Source organism: Pseudopodoces humilis, chromosome 25 (genome assembly GCF_049639895.1).
Source record: "Pseudopodoces humilis isolate 2021_Gansu_Grassland_sample_001 chromosome 25, ASM4963989v1, whole genome shotgun sequence".
NCBI classification, from domain to species: Eukaryota; Metazoa; Chordata; class Aves; order Passeriformes; family Paridae; genus Pseudopodoces; species Pseudopodoces humilis.
Genome location: NC_142224.1, coordinates 3,774,349 through 3,790,168, shown reverse-complemented (window position 1 = coordinate 3,790,168; position 15,820 = coordinate 3,774,349). Strand labels below are relative to the sequence as shown.

At 43.0% G+C, this 15,820-nt stretch overlaps 1 protein-coding gene across 1 annotated transcript; it reads left to right on the top strand.

Moving 5' to 3' along the window:
* The first annotated feature begins 1,589 nt into the window (after positions 1–1,589).
* Positions 1,590–15,074, top strand: JHY (junctional cadherin complex regulator). Its single transcript, XM_088066909.1, has 8 exons — positions 1,590–1,966; positions 4,016–4,499; positions 10,029–10,180; positions 10,217–10,582; positions 11,309–11,567; positions 13,366–13,446; positions 14,038–14,160; positions 14,877–15,074. The coding sequence occupies exons 1-8, from the start codon at positions 1,590–1,592 to the stop codon at positions 15,072–15,074; spliced, it is 2,040 nt and encodes a 679-aa protein (XP_087923035.1).
* The last annotated feature ends 746 nt before the right edge of the window (positions 15,075–15,820 follow it).

Genomic DNA, 15,820 nt, shown 5'->3' with positions numbered 1-15,820 from the left:
GCCCAGAACCGGACACTACGAATCTCATCAAGTAAAACTCATTCGGTACTATTATTTCTCACTGGAGGCGCGAAAACGTGATGAAAAATGGAGTTTTAATAGAGAATGAGATAAAAGCCCCTGCGTATTCCTTTTTCCGATGGAGACAACTCCACATTTCAATGGAAATAATTCCATTTTTCAGTGGAAAGCGGCCGCTTGGGCGCTACCATTGAGCCCGCGGGAGGGGGGGAACCGAGCTCCCCCCACGGGCCCGCGCCTGGTGGGTGCGGCCGGCGTCGGCAGAGGTTGCCGTGGCAACGGGAGCGGGGCCCGGCCGGGAATGGGCCGGGAACAGCGGTGAGAGGGACAGAGACACGGGACAGGGACACGGGACAGGGACACGGGACACGGGAACAGCGGTGAGAGGGACAGGGACAGGGACACGGGACACGGGAACAGCGGTGAGAGGGACACGGGACAGGGACACGGGACACGGGAACAGCGGTGAGAGGGACACGGGACAGGGACACGGGACACGGGAACAGCGGTGAGAGGGACACGGGACAGGGACACGGGACACGGGAACAGCGGTGAGAGGGACAGGGACACGGGACAGGGACACGGGACAGGGACACGGGACACGGGAACAGCGGTGAGAGGGACACGGGACAGGGACACGGGACACGGGAACAGCGGTGAGAGGGACAGGGACACGGGACAGGGACACGGGAACAGCGGTGAGAGGGACACGGGACAGGGGAGGCCTCGGGGGACACAGTGACTTTCCTCTGGGGGCTGAGCTCCTGCTCCAGGCCAGGAGATTCCACCTTCCCAGCCCATCGCAGGCCCTGCTCCCGGGGCTGCAGTGGTCACTGATGGGAGCAGGGGACACAGGGGACACAGGGGACAGTCCGGGGGTCAGGGCTGCCCGCAGGGTGAACTCGGGTGTGACCAGCAGGGCTGAAATATCCCAAATTATTTAACCCAGGTCCTAAAGTGTCACTGCCTGTGCACCGCTCGCCGCGCTGCTCCCGGGGTGTGCTGTGACTGATGCACATTTCAGCACAGAAATCTCCTTTTCCTCCCTCCCGCTGCAACTCGGGAACGTCTGGCAGCGCAAACAACTTCTGAACACTTCAACTGAGTGTAAAGAAACTCTCATCCTAATTTAGAAAGAGCTCCAGTTCTCACTGTGCTCCCTGTCACACCTTCTTGCTGATTTTATGTCTCTGTAGGGTATAAAGTTGCATGAAGAGAACAAACAAAATTCATCTCAATTCCCAAAAGTTAACAGATAACAGAAATGCTTTGTCTCAGCTTAATTTTCTTTGTCACAAGCTGGTTTTGCATTATTTATTACCACAAATAGTGGAGGTTTCATAACAATAAATCCTGTATTTGATATGTAGAGACTTTGACATTCTTGCTTAAAGGAAGATCAGTGGAACAGATGAGAACAGAGAGATATTTGCACAATAGAAGGTCAAATTCTGAGCCTAAGCCAATGGTAGCACCCAAAATGCAGCTTTGAAATATTATTACAGTATTTTATGTTTATGTGTTCTCCAAATACAGGGCTGGTGTGAACCATCAGTGCAAAACACAGGATGAACTCTCCAAACATGAATTACATTTCTGTCTCTTCCCCACACACTCACACCATGAATAACATCCATGTCCCTCCAAAAATCCTGGTGCCACCCGTTTTCCAACCTGCGAGCTGGGAAATGGAAAGGAGCTCTGCCTCCAGTCTGGAGGATTCCCAGGAATCCGACTCCAAGAGCCTGGAAAAGGAGAGGCAGTACCAGCTGAGACTCGAGCAGAGGATCCTGGACAATCAGGAGCTGGAAGGGCATGATCCTGGTGACATCCTGGAGGATGACAGCTTGGAAGAGGACAGCTTGGAGGAGATGAGTTCTGAAGAGAACAGAGCTGAGTATGACACAATTAAGAAAGGAAAACAAAAGATTTATGGCAGTGGAAGGTAAGGCAAAAACTTCACTGGAGTAGAATAATTCTGACACTTTTAACCTGATGTTCCTCAAGGCCACATTTAAACATCCTTCAGAAAGCATTAATTCAGTACATAAAATAAAATTGAATATCCTGTCGTGTGCATGGAAGGTTTAACCCTGGATAAATTGGAAATAATTCTTGAGTTTAAAGGGATTACATTAAACCTGAAGTAGTAACAATGTGCAGTTTCAATTTAATAGTCTACTTAAAATAAAATGACAAACAAATGAAGGCTAAATGATTAATAGCATGCTTTTATTCACCTCCTCAACAAGCAAAATGGCCAGTTATTGAATATTTTATTGTGAGTGCAAATGATGTTAATTGTACTAGAAACATGCTCTAATTTTTAGTAATTTTTTTGGACTGAATACTGTGCTGAATGTGAGGCTCTTCATTAAATGGAAATTTGATTTTATTTTGTTTGAACTTAGCCCAGTAAGTACTCCAGTGCAGTCCATTAAGCAGCGCAAATATCACAGCACATACATATGAAACCCCCTCTCTACATCCATTACCAACCTCGGAATTTGAAGAGGAAATGCTGCAGCTGTTGTCTGCTCACCACACTTTTGTTGAGGAGCACAGAGTCCATCCAACCTCCCCACGGAGCTGGGGGCAGGAATAAAAGGTGCCCTTTTTGTCTGGGGATGATTAGGGATGAAGGAGCTCTTCACACTCATTTTGTCCCCGCTCGGTGACCTGGGCTGAGCCCCACAATTGGGTTCTGTGCACACATTTCAGCACAAAGGGACTCTTTAGCATTATCCTCTGCCATTTCAATCATTGCAATTAGCTCACATATTTCTGTACTCACTTCAAAACAGCCTCACCTCGCGCTGTTTACCTGCAGCCCCTGCCAGATGGGAATAATGATGTTTTCCCTGGTGGAAATCAGCTCCAGGAGACCGTGGCACCTATGCTCACCTGGAAAGCAAAGACAAACAGATTATTTTGTTATTAGGAGCCACTTGAAATATAGGCAGAGGCATGAAACTCGTTGAGAAAAGAGCAATAAATGATTTATTGAAATGTTAATAACATTAACTAGGCCGCAGGTTGAGGAATCCAGCAGATTTCTTTAATAGGAGCTGAAGAATCAACCAGGTTTTGGTGCCTGTAAATGTCCCTCTGGCAGAATCAGCAAAAACCAGGGCTGTACTGCACGTCCAGGGAAGAAAAAATGGTGTTAAAAGCTTTCTTTTTCCCCCATTCCATCCTCCTGCCACTGCCTGCACATCTCCTGGACACCTGTTTGGATGGATTTGGCTCCTGCAGTTGGCTTTCCTCACATTGGATCAGATCTTAAATCAGAAATTGGATCAATTGTGGATTTTTTAAGGCAGAGCATCTGGCTTTGCTTTATGACAAATGTAACTCAGAGCAATAATTTGGCCTCTTGCTGAAACAATTGTCAAACACACAGACTTTTCATTTATGTTTTTCTACTCTTATCTAATCACCACCTGTTTTTTAATAAAAGGTGATTTAAACTCATTTATAGAAGGAGTTTTTGAATCAAAGCATCGTGATGTTTCACAGGAATGAGGAGAGAAAATAAGAACAGAGAGCTGGAGGATGTTCTTGCTTGGACAGTCTCCAAAGGAAACTTAAAGAACTGATTTTACCAGGAATTTCACTTTTATTTCACTCAGCAGAGCCTTTGAAGAAGGAGCAACACAAACTGCCCTTTCTAGACTATATAATGCAATTTATCATTTCACCTTTTAGCTGATTCTACTAGGATTTAAAAACTTCTATGCCAGATTCAGGGTAATAATTGTATTCCAATGTGATCTGAGTGTTAGACCGATTTATCATTCACTGATGATGAAAATTGCAAAGGAAGAGGAAGGCCTGCCTAAATTTTCTACTAAAAAATCTTTGATAAAACTGTTCTGATCCTGATCCCGTACTGAATGCACTGAAATAATTCATTTGGTCACGTCAGGACATCACACAAATCAGAATTTATACAATTTATGCAGAAATAATTTGGTGTTTGTTTTTTAATTAGGAAAAAACTACCTGTGGACAAATATCCCAGCCTGAGGTACAATCCTCATTGGAAGAGTGCAGGAAAGGGAGCAGAATTTTTTAAGGAAGAGAAAGCATCCCAAATTTCTGGAGAAAGCAGTGGAGACTTTTCACTGGATTCATTTTATCTCCATTCTGATGGCTCCTCAGAAAATAATCAACAGGAGGAAAAGACCCAGCATTCACTGCCAGAGTCTGGTCCAGAATTATTCAGCTTTTATGGAGCAAATGTGGCCAGCAACGAAGCTGTTGGGCCACAAGCCAAAAGGAAGGAACCTGCAGATGGATTTCATCCCAAAAATAGTCCTGGCCATGCTTTTCCTCCTCAGAACCAACACAATCCACCCCAAAGAGCAAAAAACAACTTTGTGAAAAAAAATAAACGGACTTTGGGGTTACAATCAGAGAAAGTGAATTCCTATCTTGAGCTGCACAATAAAAAACAGCAAGTTCTTCAAGGGCAGGTGGGTACATTTATAAATCCCCTGATTTCTTTACACGAGGTCTGTCTGGTGTTAAACTCTCAGCTTTGCAGAGGGGAGAAGCAGATTTGAAATCCATCGTGCAAATTCTGATTTCTAGGGAGAATCTTGTTCACCCTTGATGGAATAATTGACAAATTTCCAGTTGCTCCCAGCTCCAGTGGTGGCCACATTCCAGCTGCCTGTTCCTGGCCAGGAAAGTGTCACAGATCTCACACCACTTTTTAATCTTGATGCTCAGGAAATTCTGTCTTCTTTCCTGGTATCTGCACTGCCCCTTATCAGTGGCTCTTTTTTATGCTGCCTCTCATTTTCTCTGCTTGGCCAAGATGAATTTGATAACGATTCCCTCTGCTTTATTCCAGATTTTTCTCAATGGAGCAAATGCAAAGTTGGTTAGAAGGAATCTTGAAGCTCATCCACTGCCACCCCTGGGACACCTTCCTCTGTCCCAGGCTGCTCCAAGCCCTGTCCAGCCTGGCCTTGGGCACTTCCAGGGATCCAGGGGCAGCCCCAGCTGCTCTGGGCACCCTGACAGGGAACAATTCCTGCTCAATATCCCATCCAGCCCTGCCCTCTGGCACTGGGAGCCATTCCCTGGGTCCTGTCCCTCCATCCCTTGTCCCCAGTCCCTCTCCAGCTCTCCTGGAGCCCCTTTAGGCTCTGCAAGGAGCTCTGAGGTGTCCCTGGAGCTTCTCCTCTCCAGGTGAGCACCCCCAGCTCTCCCAGCCGGGCTCCAGCCCTGGAGCAGCTCCGTGGTTTCCTCTGGACTGTGCTTGGCCTTGAACTCCCTGAGATTTCCATGGGCTGATGTCCCAAGCCTGTCATGATCCCAGATCAAATTTGATGTTGGACATCAGCATCTGTGTGTGTCTGGAAGTCCTGACTGCAGTCTCAGCCAACTTGTGGCAAGGTTCAAGTGGAAATTAATTACAGTTCCTAATGAACCATTAGAAACGAGTTTATTGCTTTTCTTTGCTATTTATTATGCATAATGGGAAGGGGGGATCACTCAGTCACTCCACACAGAAAATTCTTACCTTGGAAAGCTCCAGGGACGTTGGGCTTCAAGTGACACCTGTGCCAAGGCTAATGAAGAGTTGTCACAACATTAGAGGGAATCTTCTGACTTCATTCCAGTGGCAGGAATGATGGACAGGTTTTTTTTTCTGGTAGAGCTATTAAGAGCACTTGTTTTTTTTTCAGTTCTAATTTGGATGGTGGTAAAAATAATGAGTGTAGGTGGATGCTAATTAGAGCTATGTTGATATGATTATGTTTGCTATTCAGGGAATTCTGGAAATCTTTCCTAAGTGTTGGAGCCAGGGATCAGGACTTCATTGTGCAGACACTGTTCAAAAACATGGAATGGGCAAAGGAATCTGTTAAAATCAGGGTTATGAGATAAGATTATCTTGCTGAAGTGGCCGTGGGGACAGCAGAGAGGTGACACAGCAGGCAGAAGGTGTGCAGGAAAGTGTGTTCCTAACCTGGACAAGTTCATACAGCTGCAACCTCTTGTCCAGGGAAGTTGTGGACTTCCCATGCCTGGAAGTGTTCCAGGACAAGGCTTGGAGCAACCTGGGACAGTGGAAAGTGTCCCTGCCTGTGGCAGAGGGTGGGACAAGATGAGCTTTAAGGTCCCTTCCCACCCAAGAATTCCAAAATTCTGTGATTCCGTGAGCAGCATCAGCACCTGCTGTCAGCCACCTCTGGATCTGCTGCAGGACAGGCAGAAGTTACTGATTCATTTACTGTTAATTTCCAATTCATTTACTGATTCCTAACCAAGATACCCACAGCTCAGTCTTGTTGGAAGGGGAGCATCGAGGTGGTCCAGGAGCCAACTTTGGTCACCTCACCTGGAAAACTCTGTCCAAAGTGCAAAACCACAAAGTATGTGAAGAAACAAATGAGCCACGTGTCACCAATCAAACTGTGCCTTCCTAAACTGATTATTGTGAGCTTTGCAGGGGGTTGAAGCTGAATTTATTGACCTGGTCACTGCTGGCTGACAGGGGTTGTGGGAATGAAGCAGTGTTTGCTTTGAGGGCAGGACTTGGTGCACAGCTGACATAAAGTGAGTTAAAACATTTCCATCCTCATTCTGCAGGATTTAGATTTACAGATTACAGATCTTCTCTGTGCTGGAGGTACCAAAACACACCATAAATCCCTGCTGATCTGTATATTCACTAATTTATACAGAATTTTATACACGATCAAGTTCTTTGCAGCCTGATTCTTAAGGAACCCCATGATGAGTTTCTTTGAGAGAGGGAGAGAGGCAGAAGGAGAAGCAGTGGCCCAATCTAGCTCAGCTGTGCTCAATCCGAGTTGCTTTCCTACCTCCAAGCCCCTCACTTCAAAGCCAGGAACATAATGTACAATTTTTTAATGGCTCTAGAGCAAGGCACTCAGACTCTCTGTGCACTGAGCCTTCCCTCGGTGTAAACACCTAATCAAGATTGCCTGTGCTTCAACAATAGCAGCCAAATGCAATTCGAGAACCACAAGGCTTTGAAGTCCTCCCTGCAAAGGCTGGTTTGCCAGTCTGGGATAATGACATGCCATGATTGCTGCCTTTGTTGTATCTTTTCAGTGGAGAAGCAATTATGGGCCTCAATTTAACAGAATAGGCATTACACAGCTTATGATTCTCAAAATGCAATTTCATTTGATCATTTTCTCAATTTGATTGGTATTAATAGAATGGTTCACAAAAAAAAAAAAAATAGGAAAAAAAAAAATGCTGGCAGAGGTTGTGTCCTGTTCCTCTTTCAAAGAGATAATGTAGAAGTATGTTTTACCTGCCCAGCACTCCATCAATGCACTGAGTCACTTGGTTCCACCAAAAACATCTTATTCACTGCAAATCTGTGTCTGTCTACAGCTCAGGAAAACCTCTGTGGTATTTTTTAATTTTCTTGTGAATTTTTCCAGGGATTTACGTTGAATTTGGAGCCATGAGATCACCCATAAACTCATCAATAAACCCTTCCCATCTTTTCTTAGCTGCCCTAATCTCTTACCCTCAAAGTGAGAGGCTCAGCTTCTCACATTTTCTCACCACTGATGAGTTTCAGTTGATAATTCTCTTGGTCATAAATATCTTCTCCTGTGGGCCCACTCTGCAGTGGAGCAGAGATTCCTGTCACAGTGACACTTCATCAACCAAAATACTCAGCAGGATAGTTTGGGACAAAAAATAGAAATCAAAAAACATTAAAAATTGGATTTCCTGTGGTTTTATAGATTAAAAACAAACAAACAAAAAAAGTTTATTTTAAGAAAAAATTTAATTGTTGCTATATTTACAAGGGTATCACTGATTGTCAAGAACTTGCTCCAAATCAATTTCCAGCCGTGGCTATCCCACAGCTGTGGCTGTGTGGAGCTATCCTTGTTTTTGAGTTTGTTTTCCAAGGCTCTGTGGATCCCAGGCTGTTTTTTCCTGCAGCTCCTCCTATGCTTTTCACCCCCCATTATTGTGTTTTGCCAGCTTTTCCTGCAAGCCTCTCTTGTTGAGGCCCGGGATGTGTCTGATTGCCTGGCCAGGGATGGTTTCTGGTTGTTTTCCTGTTATTAGGTGCATCCAGTGGCTCTCATGGAAATGGAGGAGCCCAGCATTTCAGAGTTTCTGTGCTGCACACTTCCTGCAATTTTCCTTCCTTTTATTCCTCTTAAAAGTAGAAGGAATCCTCCCTCCCATTAATTGGGTTTTGCTTCTTTTTCTCCTTTAACCATTTGTCATCCACTCCATAATGCCAAACTTCAGCATTTAAATTTTAATAAGCCACAAATTATTTCCCATTATTTCCCCAAGATTTTAAAATCCCTTCACCTGATTGCTGTGACCGTGAACATTCCTGGTTTTTAGGTCACAGATTCTATGGCAGTTGATGAAGAACCACTCCAGAGTGTCCCAGAATTCCAGACTGGGAAAATGAAGCCTGAAGACAAATGGTACCCAAAAGGACAGCAGCTCAAGGTTCCTTTCTGAGAGAATTTAATAATTGAAATTCAGTAGAATTTCATAGTTGAAATATATCTCTAAAAGCACTGAATTTGAATGCTTAAAGCTGTCATCTCATTGCTTTTAAAGGAACTATTACTGCTGACAAGAAATCTTGAAATATATATCAGTAGATCATCACTATCATCTAATGCATGTGCGCTTTATGTACTCAATAAATTTAAAGCAAAGTGCCAAGGAATTCTGAGCTCAAAGAATCTATTCTCTATTTAGGAGATTATTTGGCTGTTTATCTAAAATTACAGACTAGTACATGGTTGTGTTTGATGGTTTGGGAGGATTCTGAGCCAGAACTTCACCATTTCTGCCTTATTTGTCCCCTAAATTTAAGGGGGAGTGAATTAATTGCCATAAACCAGAAAATGCAACCAGATAATATCCCAAATAAATTCTGGCTCAGAATCCTCCTAAACCATCACCCTGTACTAATTTATAATTTCAGATTATCAACCAAATAATCTCCTAAACAGAGAATAATTTTGGCAGCAGCCAAACTGGCTGGAGGCCAAAACAAATAATTCCACAATGTGCCAGGACATGAAGCTGCAGAAGTCAGGATTCCCAGGGCTAAAGCTTTTCCCAAAACCTCCTGGAATTGTGTGGATTTCACACCTAAATTGATCATTTATTCGAGTGCATTTGCCACGTGCTGACTGCAGGGGTTGCTCACAAAAGAAACCCAGAGATTCAGGAGGGTGGGGTGGAGGATTCCAGCCCTTCCAGAGGTTTAATGGGCTGAGAATGGATTTGTGGATTCCCTGGAAGGAAATCCAAGTCTTTCCTCCGAGTGGGAGGAAACACCTGATGCTGTAATTGGAAAGTGATAGATTTAAATGAATTTCAGGTTTAGAGTATGGCAGTTGGGCTCTAAATAGTCCTGGTGTGCTTGAATTCTTCAGTTCTGGATTCTGTTTTGCAGGGAGGAGTGTTTGGTTTAGAAATAAGATTATTTCTGTAATTGGCATCAGGCTGTTCTACCATGGGCCAGTCTAATAATGTGTGCAAGGTCATTTTCCCTGAAATTTGGCACATAAAAAGCAAAAAGTGCTTTGATTTTTGGAGCATTTTTTCCAGGTGGTTGGCAGAGAGGTGTCACCACAAGGTTATATCTGTGCACTGAAGGGCACCATTTTTGGACCTCATGCAGGTAAAACTCCCTCAATCCACATTTGCCACATCTGGTTTGCATCTGCAAGGACCTGATTTTATAATCCAGTGCTGCAGAATTTGTGTCAGGCCATTAAACAAAGTTTTGATGCAGAATTATTCATTGTACAGCACCTGAATAAAATCTCTGCTCCTGTTCTGGACTGAGGCTTCCTCCAAATTTGAATTTTAGGTTAAATCCAGCCATGAGCAGCGCAGAGAGATTTTGATGTGGGTGATGAAACTTCTAAATTAATATCTAAAATACCCACCATGAAATTCACCCAGCTGTAAATAACTTGTTTCAGGAGCAGCACAAGTTCTTCCAGAGAAATAAAACAGAACCAAACCAGACTCTGGGTGGAAAATCTTTCCCAAGGAATGATGGCCAAGAAGCCCCAGGAAGAGCAGCAGAAGCAAAGTCCTGGCACCAGAGTCACCAGCAAATCCCAGGATTTCAGGCTGTTCCCACTGCAATGGAGCAGGATCACAGCTCAGCACTGCAGGAATATCTGAGTCCAAGTTCTTCTGTTGGCCCTGACCCAGCAGAAAAATCCCAAAACCGCTTAAATAATTTCCCAAATTCAATCCTTACCCCATCTACCTATCATTTTCTCCCAATATTCCAGAATTTTTACCCAGCAGACATTTTAGATCCAGAATATCCCAGTGAGGAGAACAAGAGCTACCAACATGACTCTCCAACTGGAATTGGAGCCATTGCCATCCCTGGGCAGCATTTTTCCAGGAATTACAGCAGCAGTGGCCAGGCACTTCCAGAACTGGGGAATATTTCATCTGATTTTAATGCAATTTTTCAAGAAAGAGTGAAGGATCAAGCACCACTTCAAGCTTTCAAAAATCACATTCATGAGGATAACAGGTATCAGAACAGATTGTGGTAAGGATTTAAGTGATAAAGTAATATTATCATAACCCTGTGATGCCCAGAAAATAAACAAATGGACAAGAAAATGCTTTAAAACCCAAAGTATAAAATTATTCTGCCAGAAACCTGCCATTATAATTTACTACTAAGAGAAAATTCATTATAGCTATTGATTTTTAAGTATGGCATTGGGAAGGGAAAACAAATGGGAATTTTCCACAATCAAAAGTTTCATTCTAGGAGTCTGGGTGGAAAAGTTTAAAATATAGATAAGAAAGGGTGCTGTGCATAAATTAAGATTTTGTAGCAAAATTGGCTTTGCAGGGTGGATATCCAGGGTCAGTCCTGTCCCTAAGGGGGAGAGCAGGAAAATCCTCAATTATGTAGAATTTCACCTGTCTCGATTAAAATAAAATGAAGGTTTTATTTCACATGAAGATATAATTCTGTCAGTACTCAGCACTGATCCAAAGCCTTTCAGTGGCTTCAGCTACCTTTGCTTTGGGCTGAAATTTCTCCATTTGTGGTTTTTTTTCCCCATTTATTTTCCATACATTTGGGTGCAAGTGAAGTAATTTATTACGAAACCCTCATCTTCCCATCTCCCTGCTCCCATATTCCACGTTCAGGTTGTTTGCTGAGCTCCCTGCTGTGTGTAAATTAAGATTTTTCCTCTTTCCCCCCTCACTTTTTAAGGCTTTTTCCATGTTTTGTTCACAGTTCACCAACGGCTTCTTGTAGAACCTCCCATTTTACAGGAACAAAGGAGCAGCATCAGCCGGGAGTTTGTGGGTTTGCAGATGAATTTGCTGGCACGTGGCTCTGGGGTTTGTTCCCACCTGCCCTGCCCCAGGCACAGAGAGGGTCACAGGGAGATTCGGGAAGAGCTGAGGGAAATCCAAGGAAAATGAGAAGATGCAGCTCAGAAGGATCTCTGCTGCAAAGGGAAAAGCTAAACCAACCCAAAGCCAGCAAGAAGGTGAGAAAAGAGATGTGGCTTGGGTGGTTTAAAATTTCTGTTCCCCCTCTAATGTTTGTTTTTTTTTTCTTAATAATCCAAAGGGATTTTTTATAAAAAACAAACTATTAATAGGGGCTGAGAAACATTTTGTTGTTGTAAAACCACATGGACACACAGCAGAGCATTAAAAACCATGGAACAAAGGTAGAAACAGACCCTGAAATCATTTTAGTCCAAAGAGCAAAGGGATCCACCAGGATCAGTCTGGTTTAGCTCCAGGGACACACAGAGCAGCGTTTGTCCTGTAATTTATCCACAGATAAAATTATTTCGGGTCAGGCTGTTTGTGTGGAGCAGCAGGCAGCCTTAGATCTGAGCCATCCATTATCCTGCTCATGCTCCTTTATTGTCCAGCTCAAATCTCCTGCTCTCCAAGGGATTCCAACCCCAAACTTGGAGGATTTGTGAAGCTAACGGCATAAACATCATCCCAAAACTCCTGATGGTCCTTATTAAAGCTTGGATCTCTTTGTCTCCTCTGCATGCCCACTTTTGCTGGTGTCACCACTTAGCACAGCTGCAGGGGGACAGCAGAAAGCTGCCCATGACAAATGAAATGTTTGAGAAGTTTGCTCCAAGTCTCAAGGCAGACAAACTAAGCTGGAATAATGATTTCATCCAGGAGGCAGTTTGGGTATTGCTGCCTGAGTGCCTCTAAGAAGAATTAGGATTATGATGGTAACTGAAGGGCAGATTTCCTTCCCTTTCTGTTCAAACCATTGTTTCTTGTCCTGTGCTTGCAGCAGTTTTCTCACGCTTCACATGTGAGGAATGCACAGAGAATCAGAATTGTGGCTCCCAGGAAAATCCAGCTTTTCCTAATAAACAAATGCACTCATGCTCATTGCGAGAAGTGAGGAAACCCTGATTTTGTGGGACACAGCAAAATTAACTCCTCACTGTACCTCAAATTAAAAATTAGTGAGTTATAGCACATAAGAACAGGGATAGCTGACACAAAAAACCCTCAAATAGGACATTTAGTGCACAGAATTAATTTCTCTGCAGTTGAGTTTAACTTGAACCTGTGTTTTGAATACCCATTTTATTTGCAGATAGAAATTGGTGTTCCTGCATTACTCTGTGGTTGAAATTACCACAGAGCTGATCAAAATGAGCTTCACTGACAAGTTTTTTAAAACATGATTCCCTTCTAAAATTAATCTAGTGGCCTTGAAAGAGAATAAAAATATTACTGAGCATCGGGGTCTTTGTGTGATGTCCTGAAGTATTGGAATGGCATCACCCACCACTCCTGCCTTCACTGTGCACTTGTAAAGCCTTTGCTGTGCAGAAAAATGTGGATTTTTCAGCTGTCTGTGGATAATTTCCCAGTGCAGCTTTGAGAACAAGGAAAGATTATTCTCACTAACATCATTTGCCTAATTTTTGCCACCAAAATCGGGTAATTTTATCTGCTTCTCTTACAAAAATTTCTTTGGAGTCTGGTTCTAATCACAGTCAAATGAGTGGCTTTAAGCTGTTTAAAATAAAGCTCACAAAAGGTCATTTTTGACTGAGAAAATATCACTTTGTGATTGGGATAATTGGCAATTTCCCACCTGGATCCAAAGGAAATTCTGCGTCATTTGACTTTTGCCATTAAGTCCTGTTGGTCACTGATTTAAAATGAGATGTGCCAGGGGTAGGACTGAGACTGCAAATTAAATCCTGAGGTTTTCTCTACCAGGCTTTCTTGAATTATTCTCTCTGTAAAATCATGTCAAGGAAAATCTGTTTGCTGTTTGGTTTTCAGCTGTGCAGCTCCAAATTCTACACCAATCTGAATTTGAAGCTTGGAGGCCTTGGACCCGACTATGAAACAATCAAAGAGAAAGTGAGTTAACCAAAAGTGAATTCAGGCAGGGGAGAGTGGCAGAGAAATCATAATTTATGATTATCTGAGATTTTATATCCTTGCCTAGCTGGAGATCCTACAGGAAAATTCATATAAAAGCAAGGACAGCTGTCCTGAGGATAATTTTAATCCTATAAATTTTAAATCCAGAAATAGGAATTAATCAGGGCTAATTGCACATCAGAGAACGAGACACTCAAGTGGCTAAATTGTCATTCCCAGTGTAAAGATCCACCAAATGTTCAAAGGGGAAGTAAAAGTTGTGTGAACACAAGAAAATATCTGTCTGCACTCTGGTGAAATGGAGACATCCAGAATAAAGATGGACCTGTCACATTTCTGCTGAGCTCCATCCTCTGTTCAGTGCAGGGAAAAGCTGATAAAAGGGAAAAGCAACTAAAAAAAGCTCTGCCATTTATCAGGGGTTCCTGTTGTGTGCTGAGGGAGGATCAATGGGCAAAGCCAGGTTGAACAGCAGCAGAGATGGAAATGGAATATTGGTGGGAAAAGGGTTTCATTGATGGATCCCCTGAGCCATTGAGTTCCAGTCCCCTTTTCTGCTTTTCTCAGAAAGAAAAGCTAAAGCTGCAGAAGGAATATTCCAGGCAAATTAAGGAATATAACATGAAAAATATTACTGTGCTTCAGAGGTTGCCTGCAAAACCCCAGGTGTCTTCAGTGTCCAGACAGAAGGTAAGAGCTGGGTCTGCAGGGTGACGAGTGAGGGCTGCAGGCTCCAGGACAAAGCTGTGGAGTATCAGAATTCCTCAGTTCCTTGCATTTATTCCCAAACATAAACCACTAAGAGGCAAAACTTTATTGTTTGGATGTCAAAAAGGGGTTTGGATTGTTTTAGGAGACGTCACCAGGAGCATGAGATAATGCAACTCCCCCTGGAGACGTGAGGTGTTTCCAAATCCGTGCAACGAACGGGCACCAAAAGCCATCCCAGGTTAAAGGAGGGCTCTGCCAGCTCCAGGATTTCTGTGATATTCTGTCCATTCCGTCTCCAAGACACTTCCTGTGTTCCAGGCATCATTTTGCTTCTTAATTTTGATGGTTAAGATCATGCAGGAGAACCTGAGCTTGTCCTGTTAACTTGCAGAACTCCCTGCCTGAGGGCAAGAGCTTAATGAGACTGGGAAAAAAATTGTTTATAAATTTAACAGATTTGTGTTGCTCTTTCTTTTTTAAAATAAAAACACTTCTTCAGTGTCTAAGTGTCCAGTGGTGTCAGGAAGCAAATCTTGGGTGGGATTATGGTGGGATCACCACTGAAGAATCCGGGATGGAATTCTGCCAGAAACAAGATCAGGAATTCAGAGATGTCTCATTCAACCCACCTGAATATTCTTGGAAATATTATCCAGGTTTTCTCTTACTCAGTTACCCAGTTTTCCTGTTTTTAGGCTCTGGAATATGCCAAGAAGATTCCAAGACCAAAGACTTTCTTCAGAAGGCAATCAGAGCAAGAGGTGAAAGAGGTTCTGCCCCAGGCTCCAGGTGGAACCAGCCTGCCCCGAATCCCATCCCTGGAATCTTTGTGGAACAGGCACGAGAAGGAAAAGGAACTTGTGGCTGCTTTCAAAGCCCTTCATATCTTATAGGAATTTGGGAAATCTCAGGGATCAAGGCAAAAATGCCTGAATTGTTTCATTTTCAGCTGTGACCATCACATCTTGATTTCCCAGGCCACTGACATTTAAACTGCCTTAAGTTTAATTAATTTTTAAATGCTAGAATTGGTTCTGCCTGTGCCTATTTTGTTTAATAAATTGACCCTTTGCATTTATAGTGCTTTAAATATAGTCCTCTGTTCTTTTTCTTTGAAATAAATGATCTGACAATTGCATCTTTCGGACCAATCAGCTCTAGGCTTGTCACAGCTGGATCATTTTTAATCATATAAACAGATGTATCTACAAAACATTCAAAATTAACTTCTGTTTCTCCTGGTGATCTTAACACCAGCAATATTTCTCTTTCTGAAGTGCAGAAGAGACTTTTGGGCAGAAATAAAAGCAGAAAGAATCCATTGCTACTAAGAAAAAAGAGAACAAAAATATGCTCCAAACGCAGCAGTTGGTAATGACACAAAGTTAATTATTTCATTGTTACTCTGTCGTCTCTTAGTGAAGAGTTTCCACAAAAAGATCCAAATTTTGAAGCTTCATCTGGGACAAGAGAATTCCAAACAAGTCCTGGCTGAGCATGCAGACAATCTGGGATTAGCCAGGAGCAGTTGGAAAATATATTGGGTAACTGAGGATAATTGAGAGCTGCATGTTTGAGAGGAAACAGCTTTTAACAGATTAAGGCTGTAAAAATAACAACAAACAGATGGGTTTCTTAG

Coding starts and splice junctions, on each gene's coding strand:
- JHY (XM_088066909.1), top strand. CDS start 1,590: ATGAACTCTCCAAACATGAATTACATTTCTGTCTCTTCCCCACACACT. Junction 1,967..4,015: donor AAGATTTATGGCAGTGGAAG/GTAAGGCAAAAA, acceptor TTTTTTAATTAG/GAAAAAACTACCTGTGGACA. Junction 10,181..10,216: donor GCTGTTCCCACTGCAATGGA/GCAGGATCACAG, acceptor GGAATATCTGAG/TCCAAGTTCTTCTGTTGGCC.